Genomic DNA, 18,113 nt, shown 5'->3' with positions numbered 1-18,113 from the left:
AACATGAACTACAACTATATCATGTTCAATCATTTTCCAGTAACTGATTGATAAAATAATATTTATATCTAAAATAACACAAATTAAAATTTAAATGCATATAAAAATAATTGTTGTCATGCTTATCCAAGTTACTTGGCACATATATACTTACGACTCACCAATAGCACTATTTTTCAAGTAATTTCTTAATTAAAATCGAAACCAACTAAAATAGTGAAACATTATTATTCAATATTATAAAATTAAACTTAACCAATTGGGCAATTATTATTTATGAAAATAAATCATATCTCTTTTTGCAAAAACAGATTTTTGAAAATTTTTATTTGTAAAATTTGTATTTAAACAAAATGACCGGATAAATATGATTTAAATATGCAAATAAATGATTTTGTACATCTTTTTATATTTTTTATAAATTTACATATGTTTTCATGCTCATACTCATTATCAATTAAAATTAATTAACTGATATTTCAAATATTGAAAATATAAAATAAAATTCATATGTTTTCATGTTCATACTTTGTTATGAGTAATTGGTGTGGATTATTTTATTTTTTTCTAAAAAAAATATTTATATTTACTTTTATTTTGATTATATTAAATACTTATATTTAGTTATTTAAAATATCGTTCAATTTTAATGTTGGCCGTGCATCGCACGGGTGTACATACTAGTCTCCTCAGATGGTGCAGTTTTTGTGATTTACAAACCTTTTTTGGGTTTGATTGTAAAATTAAAAAGTTTGAGTTTCAAAGGCAGATTTGTGCGAGTATACTAACTTTCTTGATCATGATGTTATTAAGAAAGTGATAAAAGATTGCCGGAACGTTAATTCTCTTACGTACAAATTGAAACGTGATCATAAATCTTTAATTCCTATTTAAAGCTTGTATTTATGGTAAAACTCAAGACGCTTAATTCATGGCCTAAAGAAATGTTTCTTTGTCCTTTTCATTTCTTTTGGTGGGAAAAACGAATTAAGTATTCGTGTAATATAATATACTACATTCGTCCCAACTTTTTGTATCCACTTTTAGTAGTATTTGCTTTTTGTATCCACTTTTAGTAGTAAATACTATTAAAAGTGGATACAAAAAGCTGGGACGGAGGGAGTATATATTTATACTCCATAAATATATACTCCCTCCGTCCCACTAGACTTGACACTTTTAAGTTGGACACGGAGATTAAGAATAAAAGGAGGAGAATGTAAAGTTGGTAGGGTCCACTTATTTTATGTGAGTAAAGAAAGTAGGGATCACATGCTATTTTAGGAAAGTGCCAATTCTAGTGAGACAAACAAAAAAGGCAAGTGTGCCAAGTCTAGTGGGACGGAGGGAGTACTAGTATATATTTTTAAGAGACTTTAGTGTCATCATATTATTATTCCTAATTATTTATAGCCTGGTTCTTTCTGTCTTTTTTTCCTTTCTTCCTCCCTTTTTTAATTGACATTCAAACTTATAATATTGTAATTACAATTTCACCCACTCCAGAAACAAACATTACCTTGGGTTATTCCATAATTTTATCAAACAACATTACAAACTAACCATGTTTTCCTCCAAAAAAGAAAAAGAAAATAACACAATAACATGAAAACTAGAAATCACAATCAGAGGATAGAGATAATTTAAGGAGCAGTAGAAGAGTTGAGAGCAAGCTTGTTGTAAGTGTAATGATTCCGAAGCCTAATGATAGAAAGCGCGCAGATTATAGTCATCAGCAAAAGCCCAACGAGTGAAGAGATCATGGCGGCGCCGCCGCGGTCGCAGAAGCTCTCAAATTTGTCGCATATTTTGTTCCACCGCGCATGGGAATTCCCATTCCTCCCCAGCTGCCCCATGAACACCGCCGCACTTGCGCCGCCGGAGACAATCGCCACGTTCACCTATATATAAGTTGAAAAGGAGAGCTAAAAACACAAACACTATAAAACATTGGGTTGGGGGTGCTGAAAAATATATTTAGCGTAGAAAATTATAACACACCAAGTCCAAGACCGGAATAACCAAGGGAGCGAGCCCTTTAAAGTTGAACTTGGATCGAGCAAAACCGAGCAGCAGCATCAGCAAGTTGTGAAGAGCAGCATTGCCATTAGCAATCACAAAGAACCTGTACATGTTAAGTGTGTGTTACAATAATATATATATTGCAGCAGAAGAAGAATTATGTTGGCTTAGAAGATCATACACAAATGCAGGAGTGTGTTGAAACTTGGCAGTGAGGGTGGCTTGGAGAGGTACTGTTCCGATTGTCGCGATGGCTATGGTCTTGGTCTGCTTGTTGAGCGCCATAACCAGCGTAGCTGCCAGCGTTAGTAGAAACGCTACCACCCTAAGCAACATGATGATCCAGTCGACCTTCGAGGAGCCCTCCGGCTTCTCTCCTCCTTCTGAAGCCATTGACGCGGCAGCAGTGATTGTTGGTAGTGAATTTTCATACACACACGTATGTCATATATATACAGACACAGAGAAGCATTTACCTAGTAATTTTCTTTTGGTTAGTCTAACTAGGAGCTAATCTTGTGCAATTAGTTTCAGTGGTTGGGAAAAATCCCGCAGCAATCTTAAATAGATTTGTGTAGGTAAATCTTGATTGGAAAACGGCATAGACACTAGCTAATAACTTGCACCATAAAGCAACCACCGTGTCCAAATTTTCAAATGAGTGTGTTTTTTTATTATCATATTGATATTGATTGATGAGGTTTAAGATAAATGTAAACATGATTTGATTTATGTCTATACAGCGACAAATGAAGGTAGCATGGTACATAAGGTAACTTTGTCTTTTTCAACTATATTTCATAACATTAAGTTACAGTAAAATACATATCTTGAGTAGCATAACAGCAACAACAAAAAAGACAAAAATAAAAATAAAACTTTTCACAAAATGAAAAAAAAATAAAAAATTAAAAAAAGTCATCTCCTCTTAGTCCTATACAAACAATCCTAGATAATGCATATTACTACAGCCAGAATATGCACATCATATCTCTATACCCTTGAAGCAGACAAGGATCAGAAATAGCCATTCACAACAGAAGATCAGAACAGATTATGAATTGTCCTGTTTCCATTGCATTCCTAAGTTGTCACACCAACAACAACGTTGTTCACCTGTGATGATAAATCAAATCAGTCTCGCTTGTTGCATTCAACACGAATCAAAAGAAGTATAGTGAATAATGAGGAAGTGATCAGAATAGACTGGCTAGTGTCGAACAACTCACCAACTTGCCGCTTTCATCAACAGTCATGGGATTATGCACGACGACTGTTTGACTGTGAGACTGAGATGGTGCCTGCAACAGAAGAAGAAACTTCTTATCCATGTGCAAAACATATGTTTTTCTTAACAGGGGGAAAGTACAAGGAGAAACTAACCAAGTAAGTAGGTGGTGATGCAGATGTCGTGATCCCTCCAGGTCTATGTACAGGAATAGGGACCCTTGTGTCGCCATTCTGCATAAGAAAAGACATATCAGTATATTCCCCAGTATATTCCTTCTCACATTCTCTGCGGTAATTCTTGTAGTAATCGGTTAGTATAATATCAAAAAACATTTGGTGACGTTAAATCATAACCACAATCTATAGTAACAAACCTACGGGGTTCAAGTATTCTAGCATTCTTGTATGCTTTCCTTGGTTGCACAGTCGTTAAGCCTGTAACCAATAAAATAAGAAAGCATGTACCTAAAGAACAGAGGGATAGCATTTTCCTCTTTTTAAGCTAAGTCTTTGGCAAAGGCTACTAACAGAAAACTGGTTGTCCCAGTCCTATTCGTAATACTGTTTTTAGTTCAGAGGTGAGTGTAAGGGAGAGTAAACGGAAAAGTGAAAGCACAGTACTAACATTAACATTTGTAATGAAATGGCAAATTGCACATTTAACTGATGGAGCTCCAGCAGGATACATCAGCATGGTATGGCAGTTTCCACAGTTGACATGAGCAACATTAGTAGGAGCTGGTGGAGTTGCTGGTGGTGGTGCTGCTGATGCTGGGGCCGCAAATTCATCATTCAGCAACAATCAGATAAAAATCATGTACAGATGAGAAGGATTCAATATAAGAAGAGTTATTGAAAATGGTCTGAGGGCAATATGATAAAAGGATCAAGCACCATATACACAGTTATGATCCATCAAATTCATACCAGGTACAAGGTTCACCGTGTGGCAGCAAGAGCATCTAACACTGGCAGCCCCTCGGGCATGCATAAGTAATGTTCGGCAGCCTCCACATATTAATTGGGCCATTTCCATCCCTATATAACAATATAACATCAGTAAGATTGTATATAACTAGATAGAGATTATAGACACAAAAGGAGGAACATGAAACAAACACACATGTTTTCTTTGAGTCACATTCAACTGGTAACAGAAAATAACAAGAGCCCAAATATGTGCCTTCCCTCAGTGGCAAGAAATTACTACCACAAATCCTATTTTCATTCTAACAGAGCAAAATAAATCATCTAGGAGATGTTGGATACTGTATCCTGACAACATCCTTTACTGAGCGAACAACGAAGCGCAGCTCCGTTGGTAACATGCTTCCCCTCCAACCATTAGGTCGGGGGTTCGAGTCATCACAGGGGGGAAATGGGGAAGCATTATTGATCCTCTTTCTAAGGGAAAAAAAATGAAACATTCCTTGCTGAGCAAAACTTATAGAGAGGTTTATGATATTCCCTTTGGGTGTGCACACAAATAAGGAAAGAATTGAAAACCTCCCCTGGTTATGTGCAAAATTATTAGGAGTCGCAATTATTAAATAAGGGCCATGGGTAAGCATTTGGACAGGAGAAAATTAGCCTTTGTATTGGCCTTTTGGATGACCACGGGGATTATTTACTGATATTTCTATTGTAAATCTTTCTATTCACCTGCTCTTTTCTCTATCAAAGATACTCATCTAATGACCTCTTCAACTACCATGGTCATCAATACAATGTTGAAGGGAGTCGCATGCTGTCAACAAAGAAAACAGACCTGCAAACTACTGGACGAATGCAGTTGCTATAGAAAATAATTACATAAAACATAAGCAATGGGTGCCCTAATTAGAGATAATACCATTTGCAAAGTGATAATGCTCGTATTTGTGCAATGCAAAGAACAATAAATTGTAATATTTCAAATTGATATTACTCACTCTTGAAGCTTAAGAGGAATAAGCAAACTACCACCGGCAATATCAACTGAAAAATATCAGAACAGGGAGGAATTTGCAACGATGTTGTTCAAGCAGTACATTTGCATAGAATAATAAAATATTTCCTACATATATGAGTTTCAAGATTTACCACCAGGAGGCGCAGGAGTGATCATATTACATATTGCGCAGCAAACATTAGTAGCTCCTCTGGGGTAAAGAAGCACCGTTCTACACCCGGCGCAAACAATCTGGCTTTGCATATCTACAAAATCCAAAACCCGAAAGGGACAAAAAAACAAAAAAAAATTAGCATACGATGCAGAAAAAATAGCATATACAGGCTCTATGGGAAAATTCTAAGTAACTTCCGAGCATATCTAGAGTTTCAGATATGGGGAAATGGATTCACTTCCAGAAAATATAGTAATTTAATTTATAGTGTTAACATTCATCGAAAAGCTAACATCAAAGAAACTATAAGGATTATCTTATTCTGTGGATAAAAAACCACGAAACAATAATTTTGAAACAAAATCGATCCAAAATAATCAAACAAAAAGGGGGGAAAAAGTCTACATTACCACAGAGGAATAATCAATTTCACGTAATCAAAAAAAAAGAAACGCTCAAAGGAAAGGAACAGAGACGAGATCTCTCGGAACGGAATTTCGCGAATCACGAAATCGTGTACAACTTGATAGCCCCGAAATTTGATAATTCGAAAATTGAATAAAATCAGAAGATTAAGTTATGAGGAGGATTCTTACCTGCGAAGAATTGGATGAATTTCTATCAAATTAGAGATATGATTTCGTGGATTCGCTGAGAATCTGACTGCAGCGATCGAAAAAACAATCGAATGAACTTAGATTTGATGAGATTGGATTAGATTACACACAATTTTGTTCTTCTCCAATCTCCGCTGAAAATTTTACAAAAAGGGAAGCTTGACTTTCTGACAAATTCCCCCAAACGGAGAAGACTATAAAAATTATTTTTCTCGGGATTATTATTATTATTATTATTATTATTATTATTATTAGTGTTATTATTATTATTATTTGGATAGTTTAATGCATAACTTTTCTTTCTTCAGTTGGATTTATTGTACAACTCGAGTTTGATTAAATTTTATTATTATTATTATTATTATTATTATTATTATTATTATTATTATTATTATTATGATTATTATGCATAACTTTTATTAATATTATTATTATTTGGATAGTTTAATGCATAGCTTTTCTTTCTTCAGTTAAAGGGTGAGAGCCGGGATAGTTTGGGGACGATGGTTAGGCCGGAGTTCCGGAAACTTTCCCTTCCGCTCTTCCCTACTTTCGTTTTGTGTTTAGACGAGTACTCTTTTTCCTTTTCACGGTTTTTCCACTGGGTTTTCCGTGAAAAGGTTTTAATGAGGTTCGGCCCTTAGTCTGCTCCTTCTGTGCTTTCAAGGGTTTTTTTGGGTTTTTTCTTTTCTTTTTTTTTATATATAAAATCGCCATTTAATCAAATTTTAAAGGATGCAATTTAAGCGACATATGGATATGGTTGTGCGATTTTATTTGCTCGTGTGATATTATTATTGAATGATATGGGTTGTAACTTGTACGTCTCTAACCATTGTTATTTTATTTGATAAAAATAAAAATTACACATATGGATTCAATACAAAAGCAACTACTCTTTCATTTATCAACTAGAACGATCTCCCGTGCGATGCACGGCGAGTATCGAAATTAAACGACATCAATTACTCAATAAAATTATGGATTTGAAAACGTAAATTTTCAACTTTGTATAAAGTGTATAATGACAATTATAGTTATTAAATAATTAATAATCATTTGATAATGAGAATTAGCATTATTTTTTATTATAATTATAAAGTATGATGCATCATAATAAATAAATAATTCACATATATAAAAATAATAATTTGAAATTATATTTTTTAATATATATACTAATTTCATCTACAAAGTTATATTAACATTAATACAAAAAAATTATTTTAAAAAAAGAGTTATAAAATGAACCAATATATATTCCTTCACCTCTATTACATTTAAACTATTATAATTAAAAAAATATATGTAAACACAAACACATGATATTTACTTATTTTTATCTAAAAATACAAAAAAATTAAATTAATATAATAGAAAAAGTAAACATGTCATTAAAGAGAAAATTAACACTCATTAAAGTAGAGAGGAAAGAACAAAATACTAATATTTTAAAACTTTAAATTATCATAACTTATTCATTCTAAATTAATTTTTTATCAAAAGGTGAAAGATAAGAGATAAATTTTGTAGTAAAGAGAGAGAGAGAGAGAGAGAATATATAATAACAACAATTATTAAATTACAATAAAACAATTTCCATATAATATTAATAACAACAATAATAATAGTGCAAAAAAAGGAAGAGATAAAAATATAAAAGAATAGAGAAAAAGAAATAGGAGAGAGAAGAATAATTACCATAAATTTTTTAATTACAATAACTTATTTGTTTCAAATTCATATTTTATGATTATTATACCAAATTAAAGATTTTGTCATTATCTTTAATTTAAGATACATATAGAATATCTTTCCATATATCAATTAAATTTTTTTTTTTTAAGAAAATCACTTAAAGTATGAAAGAGAGAGTAGAAGAGAGACAAATTGTATGAAAAAAAATAGTGGAAAAACGTGTGATAGAGAGAGGAGAGAGAAAATGTGAAAAAAAATGTATAGTGGAAGGAAAGAGAAAAATTGGCGGGAACAAAAACTGATGTTTCATATATATATAGATGGGCTCTTAGCCTCGTAGTGTTTTCCAACTATTATGTTAATCGCCGAGACTCAGGGCTAATTTCTCATTGATTTAATAATACTAGTTTCTTGTCCGTTGAAATTCGACGGAAATTAATTATTATATATAAATTTTGTTTATAATTTCAAGTATAAATTTGATAATTATACAATCGGCAGATTATGAACTTCTTTTATATATTCATATTCATTTTTAATTTAATTAAAAATAATTTTACATTCATTCTCATTCTAAATTCATAATAGCTTTTTGTTATAGCACAAAATTAAATATTACCATTCCCTAATATTTTTCCATAATAAGGATTTGCTCTTTTCAGTCAGTACCGATACAATTATCATACAAATTTAGATTTCGAAGTCAGAGCTAAATTTATAATAGTAATATCCACTAATTACTCGAATATGCTTAAATTTATTAAATATCTAAATAATCAAATATAAGTTGTTACGATAATTAGTTATCTATCTCAATAAAAACTCATAACATTTAAAAAAAATATTAACAATAAATAATAAAATATTAATAAATAGAGAAAATTTCACGCAAGCATGTAGATAATCTTTTATTTAGATTCTACAATTAGTGAAGTCTTCTGCAAAAAAATAAAATGTGGATTCCTGAACATCTATATGTGTGTGTTAACAATAAATAGTATGAAACTATATAATTTATGCACTCGTTTAAAACTTATACATTTTTACTCGTGCCAAACCCGATTTAAAAGTAATTTTAATTATTCGCTCATCCAAACTGACAAACTGATAAAGCATCGTATCAACACCTAAACTAGAAAGCAATAAACGGCACATGGATTTACGTGGTTTGGTCGTCAAGACCTACGTCCACGGGAGTTCTTCGTTGGTTTCACTATATTGAGAGTGTTTACATGTTACAAGTGAAGTGCTAGAATGAATTGATCCCCCAATGCTTATGCTAAACCTTCTATTTATAGATAACTAATTGGGCCTAACCCTAAAGCCCACGAAACAGAGAAATGGAGCCCAACTCGGTGGTAACGTTAGCTCTGGCAAGGTTGGATAGCTCTGCTCTAGGAGGGCTGCTCTGCTCTGCTATGCTCCTCTGCTCCTCGGCAGAGCCGAGGTCTGCTCTGCTATGCTCCTCTGCTCCTCGGCGATTCCTCTGACCCGAGTGATTCCTCTGACCCGAGTGATTCCTCTGTCCAAGCCCATTCCTCTGCCCTGCATATATTACTCCTCATCAGCTACTCCCCCCTTGGTCAACAATAAATGAGTGTTTCTGACGAATTTTTTGTTGCTTTGTGACCTTTGATTGTCAACCATGATATTTTAGTTTCGCCATTCGCTGACAAGATGTTTTCACTTAGCAAATTCAAAATACTTCAGCCATGCAACTTTGACTTTTCCTTTTGTTGCTCTGACTCTTCCTTCATATGCATTTCTCTGACTCTTCCCTCGTGCTGGCTGGAATACTCTGCGCGGAGCATAGCTAGTCATAGGGACCCAGCTAACTTTCGCGGCTTACGATTAATAAAGAACCCTCTGCGCGTGGTGAAGTATGATGATCGGGTATAGATTTAATTGATATATTATCATTGGATTTCGAATTATACCTAGTGTTGCTTGGGAAACGAGAGAGAAAAGTAAGGTTGAAAGCACAAAAATACGATTGCTGTTGTATTGCAAATAAAGATAGCGTAAGTTTACAAGGTACAAGCTCATGGCTATTTATAGATTACACGTTAAGGGTAAAAAGGTAATTTCATCGCCGGAGCACGCGTCTTGCATGGTCGGGGGCGTAATGGTAAGTCTGTCCTCAAACGGGAGATTTTCCCACTCTTTTGGTGATTTCTCTGGCGAAGACCATTTCTCTGGCGAGAATGGCTTCTCTGGTGCAGACCGTTCCTCTGATAAGGCCCATCCCTCTGACTTCTCTATAGAGGCCCATTTCTCTGATGAAGCCCGCTCCTCTGGCTTATATCATTTCGCTGCTCTGCACATATTACTCCTCATCAGCTACTCCCCCCCTGGTCTGACTAGTTCGCTCTGGGGCAGAGTAATCTAGTCAGAGTGTTCACCCGCGTGGCTGACGTCATTCGCATTAACTGCCCGTCCTTTCACAATGTACTTTCCCGTATTTCGAGGTTACTTTTTAACCTTCGCGTCTCTTCGTCTCTCCGTAAAAATCCTTGACCGTCGATCATTCTCTCAGTGCCACGTGTCGCCCATCCCGCTAGTTGGTAGTTGCCCGCGTACGTTATACTTAGGCGATTCGAATTTCCACTATTCATCTTCTCCGCTTTTACTCCGCGCAACTTCCTCTCAATCTACGGCGATTCTCCTTCTCCTGTTCCGGTGAAAACATTGTGACCATCCTTCTCCAAACCATTCCGTCGACTTTTTCGAACATTTGACTTAGGTAAATCGCGTATCCTCCTCTCCCGATATTTGTGTTTAGTGTAGAGTGATTTTGAGAATTGTTGGTGCTCTGATTGAGCGTGCAAACCCTAGAATTCTTAAGTTTTTTTTTTTCGATCATGGCCTCCTCCTCCGGTGCCCAACCTGATTTCTCTCCATCTCCTTCTCCTTCTCCCCTAGCTTCTCCAACTTCCTCTCCCCCTCCTTCCAACCCTAGCCTATCTCAAGATTCCCCAGCGTCGTCTGAGCCTCAACCTTCCGCTCCCAAATCACCCAAGACCATTCCTCCATCCCGCTTAGGTGTTGCGGAGATGCAGAGAATGTTTGATAGGTGCCAATGTCCGGAAGGCTTGACTTTTGAGCCCTATTCCAAGGCCTCCGAGCCCTTCACCAAACTGCACATGAATAAAATCCCCCTCTTCCGTGCCCAAGTGGACGCTGGTTTAAGGCTTCCCCCTCCCGCCCTCTTAGTAAAAGTCTGCAATCACTTTCGAATTCCCTTCTTCCAAGTGGCCCCCTCCGCTCTCCGGAGGTTATTTTCTTTCCATATCCTCTGCACAACTCATGGTGTTCAGGACACCGCTACCCTATTTCTTCAAACCCAAACCCTGAGGTGGCAGGGCCACCCTTTGTACAGCTTTGCCGCCCGCAAAACCTATCCCACCACCTTCCTTAATTCCCTCAACTCCCACGACAAAGGCTTCATAGCCTTTTATTGCTTTGTGAAAACCAATCGGGGTTCCTGGCGTCAATTCGATGCTCAGGAGCTGCTATGGCATGAGTCTTGGACTAGCTATAAGCCTCCTGCCCTGGGGAAGCCCACCGATTTTGACTTAGGTGTAATAGGCTTCCTCAACACCCTGAATAGAGATGATCCTCTTCCCTGTAAGGAGCTGGCTGAGAGTAATTCGGCCTTAGCTGCCACCGGCTTGTTTCCCCTGTTTCCCCGCCGCTCTATAGGTAAAATTAGGTGTTAGTAAATATGCACAAATTATTTATTACCTTGCCTTGGTTGATAAATTCTTATTTGTTTGCAGGGATGTCGTGGAAAAGTAAGTGCAGAGCCGATCTCGCATCTGCCCGTCCCTCTGGCGAGGAGGGACAGGGCTCTGGGCAGCCTGTGGACCCTGGGGTGGATGTTTCCCAGCTGATACCTGTTGCCCCCGGGGAGACTACTCCTGTGTAGCACATCCCCCCAGGCAAGGGGAAGGACATGGAGGTGTTGACCATGTTCAGCCCGGACAGCCAGAGGGCAGGGGCCCTGCCTCTGGCTCTGGCCAGACCAGAGGGAAATCCGCCATTCAAGTGGTGGATGTTGAGGAGTCGAGGACGATATGCCCCTCTCCCAAGTACTCCACAACATCCCCACTCCCGATTCCCGTTTACTCCAAAGGAAAAGAAAGGCTGCCATGCTAGCCCTTGCAGAGAAGCGGCGCAAGGAAAGCCTGCAGAAGGGCAGCAAGTTTGTGGACCCCGAGGCTGGGTCGGCAGGTGAAGCGGAGGCGATCTCCGTGGATGCTGAAGGGGGCAAGACACTAGCTTTGCCCGCAGGGGGGTCGGAGGCCTTAGGCTCCAGGCCGATCTCGTCCCTAAAGGGGCATAATTTTGTCCACACCCTGCTCTCCCACATCCATCCCAAGGATAGGGAGGCCACGCAGAAAATAAAAAAGGCTGCGTTGGCTAACTCACTCAGCCGCTTGGTGCTTCAGGTGCCCTGCATTATTTAACATGTTTGAATGATTTTATTACTAACCTCTCAATTTCTCTGCCCTGACATTTTCCCTTCCTTTCTCTGCAGCTGGAGTCCCAGGTCGGGGAGGTGGTCCAATGCATCGATGACTATGGTGCACTGGAGAACGAATTGGAAACGGAGAAGCAGCGGACGGCGCATCGTGATGAGGAGGTTGCTGGTACCGTGGAGCGGTATAGCAAAGCCGAGGCGGACATAGCCGAGCTGCAGGCTAAACTTGCTCGGGCGGAGGTGGAGAAGGCCTCTTTGGCCTCTGAATTGGAGAGGGCCAAGAAGGAGGGCTATGATAACCTTGCCAAATTCCGGGTGAGGTATGATGAGGAATACAAGGAGGCCAAGCGTGGCTGGAGGAGGGCCTGTACCGGTGCTCAGAACTGTGGTTACGCTCTGGGGGCCCGGGACCAGCGCCTGGAGTTCTTCCTATCTCCCCAAGGCCAACAATTCTTGGGTATGATGCTGGAGGGTACTTTGGCGGCCTTCCAGCGGACTCCGGATTATCTGGAGGGCTTTGGCTCCATCTTCGCCTATGTAATAAAGCAGACCGCGACGAAGGCGGTGGAGATAGTGGGCGCGTCCGCGGAGCAGATCGCCGCCCTGGACATGGATGCTTTGATGGACAACATCAAAGACGAGGATCTGAATAGGCTGCTGGGAATTACAGCAGAGTCCCCGGCGAAGCCCGAGTGGTGGTATCCAGTTCTGGAGAAGGCCCTTCCCTATTTTGCTTTTGGGGTCGGCTCTGGATCCGTGCCTACTGCTCCTGTATACCGGCCTCCCTTCTGTGCCTCCTTGGTGAAGTTTGTGAGCCAGCTGCAGGGTCCGGCTGGTGACAGTTCCCTGGGGTTTTCACAATTTAGCATGGAGCCTCCCCTGCCTTCCGGCTTCCAGGCCTCAGCCTTTGAGGACCCTGCTTCTTCCTCCGCCACGGTGGATACTCCTTGCCTTGTACCAAGATGAAACAAAATATGTGCAAGAGGCATTGCAGTTTCTAGACGTGGAAGCACGTCTCCCCATGGTGAAGGACTCTGGGACGTTGCCGGTACTCGCAGAGGGAGCTTCCTCTAGCGGGGCTTCTGCAGCTGTTGTTCCTTCTTCGGTTTCTTCTGCCCCTGCTGCTCCGGTTTCCTCTGTCCCTGCTCCGGATTCTGCTGTCACTGCTCCGGATTCCGCTATCCCTGCTCCGGATTTTGCTGTCCCTGCTCCGGATTCCGCTGTCCCTGCTCTGGGTTCTGCTGTCCCTGCTCCTCCCTCCTGACTGCCCTGCTGTCCCTTCCTCTGATCTAATCAACATTTTTTGTAATCTCAGACTTCTAAATACTTGGCGTTATTTCGATCTTGATGTACAGTTTTTGCCGCTTCGGCGTTTATGAATGAAATTCCTTCGTGATTTATGCTTCCTTTTAATTTCTTTTTGACTTTGCATCGATCTCTTCTCCGCATCGTTTTACTGTTATTGCTGAATTGGTAGTTGTTTCCTTCGTGTGAACTTGTACTTTGAAACTTCAGGATATGGTAGTTATTTCTTCCGTGTGAAGTAGGATTTTTACTTTTTGTTGAAGTGTTTATGATTCCTCTGGTTGGCTTCCCTTTAAATGATTCCTCTGAGTGGTTCTTCTGCCTCTGACCGAACTAGTAGCTTTGTTTTGCTGGAATGTCCACGATATAAGTTCAATAAAAAACACGAATAAATTTTCAATTTTTTATTTTCAATTACCAATTAATTGATTTTTATTGATAATTAAAAGAAATTATAAAAGAGAAATGAGAGCTAAAAGATGAGAGAGAAAAAAAATAATTTTGTAACTTTAATTAATAATAACTTATTCGTTTTAAATTTATTTTTTATAATTTTTATATCAAATTAAATATCTTTTCGTTATCTTTAATTTAACATCCATGTTGAATATCTTTTTATTAATTAAAGTTGACGATTTTTATAAAAGAATCAAAATAAAAAAAGAAAAATGAGGAGAGAGAAATTTTGGTGGGAAAAAGTAGCCATTATACTGCTCTTTTATATAATACTATATAGATTAAAAGGTACGCAAATCTCAACATAATAACGAATCATATACATTTTATTTCATCACATAAATGGCAAACCAAGCATATAATCAAGCTACAGTAGCGAAGTTTCACATTTTATTTAATTAAACACATGAGTGGCTGAACATGCATTCCATCCGGACAATAACTCATACTCCTCAAGCATAAGCTAACCCCTTAACCAGTGAAGCCTCTTTTGCTGACAAGGGTTGGTCTGAATCTTGAAGTCTTTCCCAATAGGCAAAGACAAATTCGACACCTCCAATTTTACAAATCCATTGCTGTCAGCAGGCAGCTCACATCCTTGTGTGCTGTTCTTCCTCAATCCAAGAATGGTGGCACTACCAACGGTCTAGTTCTGGCTCAGACCAAAATCCCCATTCAAAACACTCGATTCAACAATCACTTGATTCCCCACCAAACCAGCGTTAAATGTGACTAAGCTCCATCTCCCTCCCTCGCCTGCAAACTCCAAATCATCACCATCATCCAAGAACACTTGCCCGGAGCTATTCCCACTCTCTCCCATCACAACCAGCAAATGGAACGGCGTGGCCCTCGCCCCCTGCGTCGTCATCGCCTCGCCCTGCATCGCTACGATGCTCCCATGGCCAACATGCACGTTGATGGATTCAGCCGGCGCGTCCAGCTGCACGTACCCCCCCTGCTTGAGGCTCAAGGAGCTCGAGTAGTTGAACATGTTGAACCAATTCCCCTTGGGAAAATAGGCATTCACTGAGAGCGCGCCCTGTTCCAGCACGGGCGAGACGAGCACGCTCCTTCCCACTAAAAACTGAGCGTTGTTTCCATAAGTGTTGGCGTCAGCAGGGAAGGAGAAGAAGAGCGGCCTCGCAATAGGCACGCCCTTGGTGCTGGCCTCGTACATCAACGTGTAGAAATACGGCAACAGCTTGTAGCGAAGCGCCAAGACTGTGCGAGCCGACGCCGCCACGGAGTCCCAGAGGTAGAGCTCCTGGGATTATGCACGACGACTGTTTGACTGTGAGACTGAGATGGTGCCTGCAACAGAAGAAGAAACTTCTTATCCATGTGCAAAACATATGTTTTTCTTAACAGGGGGAAAGTACAAGGAGAAACTAACCAAGTAAGTAGGTGGTGATGCAGATGTCGTGATCCCTCCAGGTCTATGTACAGGAATAGGGACCCTTGTGTTGCCATTCTGCATAAGAAAAGACATCAGTATATTCCCCAGTATATTCCTTCTCACATTCTCTGCGGTAATTCTTGTAGTAATCGGTTAATATAATATCAAAAAACATTTGGTGACGTTAAATCATAACCACAATCTATAGTAACAAACCTACGGGGTTCAAGTATTCTAGCATTCTTGTATGCTTTCCTTGGTTGCACAGTCGTTAAGCCTGTAACCAATAAAATAAGAAAGCATGTACCTAAAGAACAGAGGGATAGCATTTTCCTCTTTTTAAGCTAAGTCTTTGGCAAAGGCTACTAACAGAAAACTGGTTGTCCCAGTCCTATTTGTAATACTGTTTTTAGTTCAGAGGTGAGTGTAAGGGAGAGTAAACGGAAAAGTGAAAGCACAGTACTAACATTAACATTTGTAATGAAATGGCAAATTGCACATTTAACTGATGGAGCTCCAGCAGGATACATCAGCATGGTATGGCAGTTTCCACAGTTGACATGAGCAACATTACTAGGAGCTGGTGGAGGTGCTGGTGGTGGTGCTGCTGATGCTGGGGCCGCAAATTCATTGTTCAGCAACAATCAGATAAAAATCAAGAATAGATGAGAAGGATTCAATATAAGAAGATTACTACCACAAATCCTATTTTCACTCTAACAGAGCAAAATAAATCATCTAGGAGATGTTGGATACTGTATCCTGACAACATCCTTTACTGAGCGAACAACGAAGTGCAGCTCCGTTGGTAACATGCTTCCCCTCCAACCATTAGGTCGGGGGTTCGAGTCATCACAGGGGGGAAATGGGGAAGCATTATTGATCCTCTTTCTAAGGGAAAAAAAATGAAACATTCCTTGCTGAGCAAAACTTATAGGGAGGTTTATGATATTCCCTTTGGATGTGCACACAAATAAGGAAAGAATTGAAAACCTCGTCTGGTTATGTGCAAAATTATTAGGAGTCGCAATTACTAAATAAGGGCTTTGGGTAAGCATTTGGACAGGAGAAAATTAGCCTTTGTATTGGCCTTTTGGATGACCACGGGGATTATTTACTGATATTTCTATTGTAAATCTTTCTATTCACCTGCTCTTTTCTCTATCAAAGATACTCATCTAATGACCTCTTCAACTACCATGGATGAACAATACAATGTTGAAGGGAGTCGCATGCTGTCAACGAAGAAAACAGACCTGCAAACTACTGGACGAATGCAGTTGCTATAGAAAATAATTACATAAAACATAAGCAACGGGTGCCCTAATTAGAGATAATACCATTTGCAAAGTGATAATGCTCGTATTTGTGCAATGCAAAGAACAATAAATTGTAATATTTCAAATTGATATTACTCACTCTTGAAGCTTAAGAGGAATAAGCAAACTACCACCGGCAATATCAACTGAAAAATATCAGAACAGGGAGTAATTTGCAACGATGTTGTTCAAGCAGTACATTTGCATAGAATAATAAAATATTTCCTACATATATGAGTTTCAAGATTTACCACCAGGAGGCGCAGGAGTGATCATATTACATATTGCGCAGCAAACATTAGTAGCTCCTCTGGGGTAAAGAAGCACCGTTCTACACCCGGCGCAAAAAATCTTGCTTCGCATATCTACAAAATCCAAAACCCGAAAGGGAAAAAAAAAACAAAAAAAGTTAGCATACGATAAAGAAAAAATAGCATATACAGGCCTATGGGAAAATTCTAAGTAACTTCCGAGCATATCTAGAGTTTCAGATATGGGGAAATGGATTCACTTCCAGAAAATATGGTAATTTAATTTATAGTGTTAACATTCATCGAAAAGCTAACATCAAAGAAACTATAAGGATTATCTTATTCTGTGGATAAAAAACCACGAAACAATAATTTTGAAACAAAATCGATCCAAAATAATCAAACAAAAAGGGGAAAAAAAAGTCTACATTACCACAGAGGAATAATCAATTTCACGTAATCAAAAAAAGAAACGCTCAAAGGAAAGGAACAGAGACGAGATCTCTCGGAAAGGAATTTCGCGAATCACGAAATCGTGTACAACTTGATAGCCCCGAAATTTGATAATTCGAAAATTGAATAAAATCAGAAGATCAAGTTATGAGGAGGATTCTTACCTGCGAAGAATTGGATGAATTTCTATCAAATTAGAGATATGATTTCGTGGATTCGCTGAGAATCTGACTGCAGCAATCGAAAAAACAATCGAATGAATGTTTAATAGATTTATATGGATTTTAAAAGTCTGGGTGTATTCGTTCCAGACTTTTAAAAGTCTGTAGAAATTTGGGTGTATTCGTTCAAGACTTTTAAAATTCCATATAAATATGGGTGTATTCGTTTCAGACTTTTTAAAATCCATACAAATCTAGGTGTATTCCTTATTCCATTGACTTCAAATCCGGAATGACTTTCATGGATTTCATCCAAAAAATACACACGACGAAATCCGGCCAAGAACCACGAGAATTGAAATCCATGGAGTTTTGAGCGAGCGCTGAGTTCCAGCGCCCGCGGCCAAGAAGCCAGCGAGCGCCGGAACTCAGCACCCCTTGAGAAAGTCCAGCGCTCGCTGGGTTTGAGCGTGCGCTGGGTTGCAGCAGTCGCTGGGCCCAGGCAGCCCAGCCCAGCAACGCTTTTAAATACCCCTCTTCGATTATTTTCTCCTCTCACATTCGACAGAGGCCTACCACCCCTTCAAAAAAGAAGACAAGTTCAGGGTTCTATA

General features: G+C 38.9%; 3 protein-coding genes across 14 annotated transcripts; all 3 read right to left on the bottom strand.

The window, feature by feature from the left end:
• Positions 1-1,505: 1,505 nt before the first annotated feature.
• Positions 1,506-2,552, bottom strand: LOC131026353 (CASP-like protein 1B1). Its single transcript, XM_057956215.1, has 3 exons — positions 2,204-2,552; positions 2,002-2,125; positions 1,506-1,901 (listed from the first exon to the last, which is right to left on the bottom strand). The coding sequence occupies exons 1-3, from the start codon at positions 2,413-2,415 to the stop codon at positions 1,644-1,646; spliced, it is 594 nt and encodes a 197-aa protein (XP_057812198.1). The 5' UTR covers positions 2,416-2,552; the 3' UTR covers positions 1,506-1,643.
• Positions 2,553-2,790: 238 nt separating this feature from the next.
• LOC131026354 (protein LSD1-like) lies at positions 2,791-6,186 on the bottom strand. Its single transcript, XM_057956216.1, has 7 exons — positions 5,954-6,186; positions 5,335-5,448; positions 4,180-4,290; positions 3,878-4,023; positions 3,406-3,483; positions 3,252-3,323; positions 2,791-3,138 (listed from the first exon to the last, which is right to left on the bottom strand). Exons 2-7 carry the CDS (start codon positions 5,444-5,446, stop codon positions 3,106-3,108), a joined length of 552 nt encoding a protein of 183 aa, XP_057812199.1. The 5' UTR covers positions 5,447-5,448; positions 5,954-6,186; the 3' UTR covers positions 2,791-3,105.
• An 8,029-nt stretch (positions 6,187-14,215) lies between these two features.
• LOC131026351 (alpha-glucosidase-like) lies at positions 14,216-17,604 on the bottom strand. Of its 12 annotated transcripts, none has more exons than XR_009102259.1 (5): positions 16,886-17,295; positions 16,735-16,780; positions 15,783-15,928; positions 15,313-15,390; positions 14,216-15,230 (listed from the first exon to the last, which is right to left on the bottom strand). XR_009102259.1 is itself a non-coding variant. In XM_057956213.1 (5 exons), the coding sequence occupies exons 2-5, from the start codon at positions 16,995-16,997 to the stop codon at positions 15,032-15,034; spliced, it is 435 nt and encodes a 144-aa protein (XP_057812196.1). In that variant the 5' UTR covers positions 16,998-16,999; positions 17,503-17,604; the 3' UTR covers positions 14,216-15,031. The 12 variants fall into 12 exon arrangements, 10 of the variants coding, with proteins under 10 accessions (XP_057812196.1, XP_057812193.1, XP_057812195.1 ...); XM_057956213.1 differs by lacking the exon at positions 15,783-15,928 and adding an exon at positions 17,503-17,604 and having other exon boundaries at positions 16,886-16,999; XM_057956210.1 differs by lacking the exon at positions 16,735-16,780 and adding an exon at positions 17,503-17,604 and having other exon boundaries at positions 16,886-16,999.
• Between the last annotated feature and the right edge of the window lie 509 nt (positions 17,605-18,113).

Source organism: Salvia miltiorrhiza, chromosome 5, assembly GCF_028751815.1.
Source record: "Salvia miltiorrhiza cultivar Shanhuang (shh) chromosome 5, IMPLAD_Smil_shh, whole genome shotgun sequence".
Taxonomy (NCBI): domain Eukaryota; kingdom Viridiplantae; phylum Streptophyta; class Magnoliopsida; order Lamiales; family Lamiaceae; genus Salvia; species Salvia miltiorrhiza.
The sequence above is the reverse complement of the archived record's forward strand: the minus strand, read 5'-3'. Positions and strand labels throughout refer to the sequence as shown.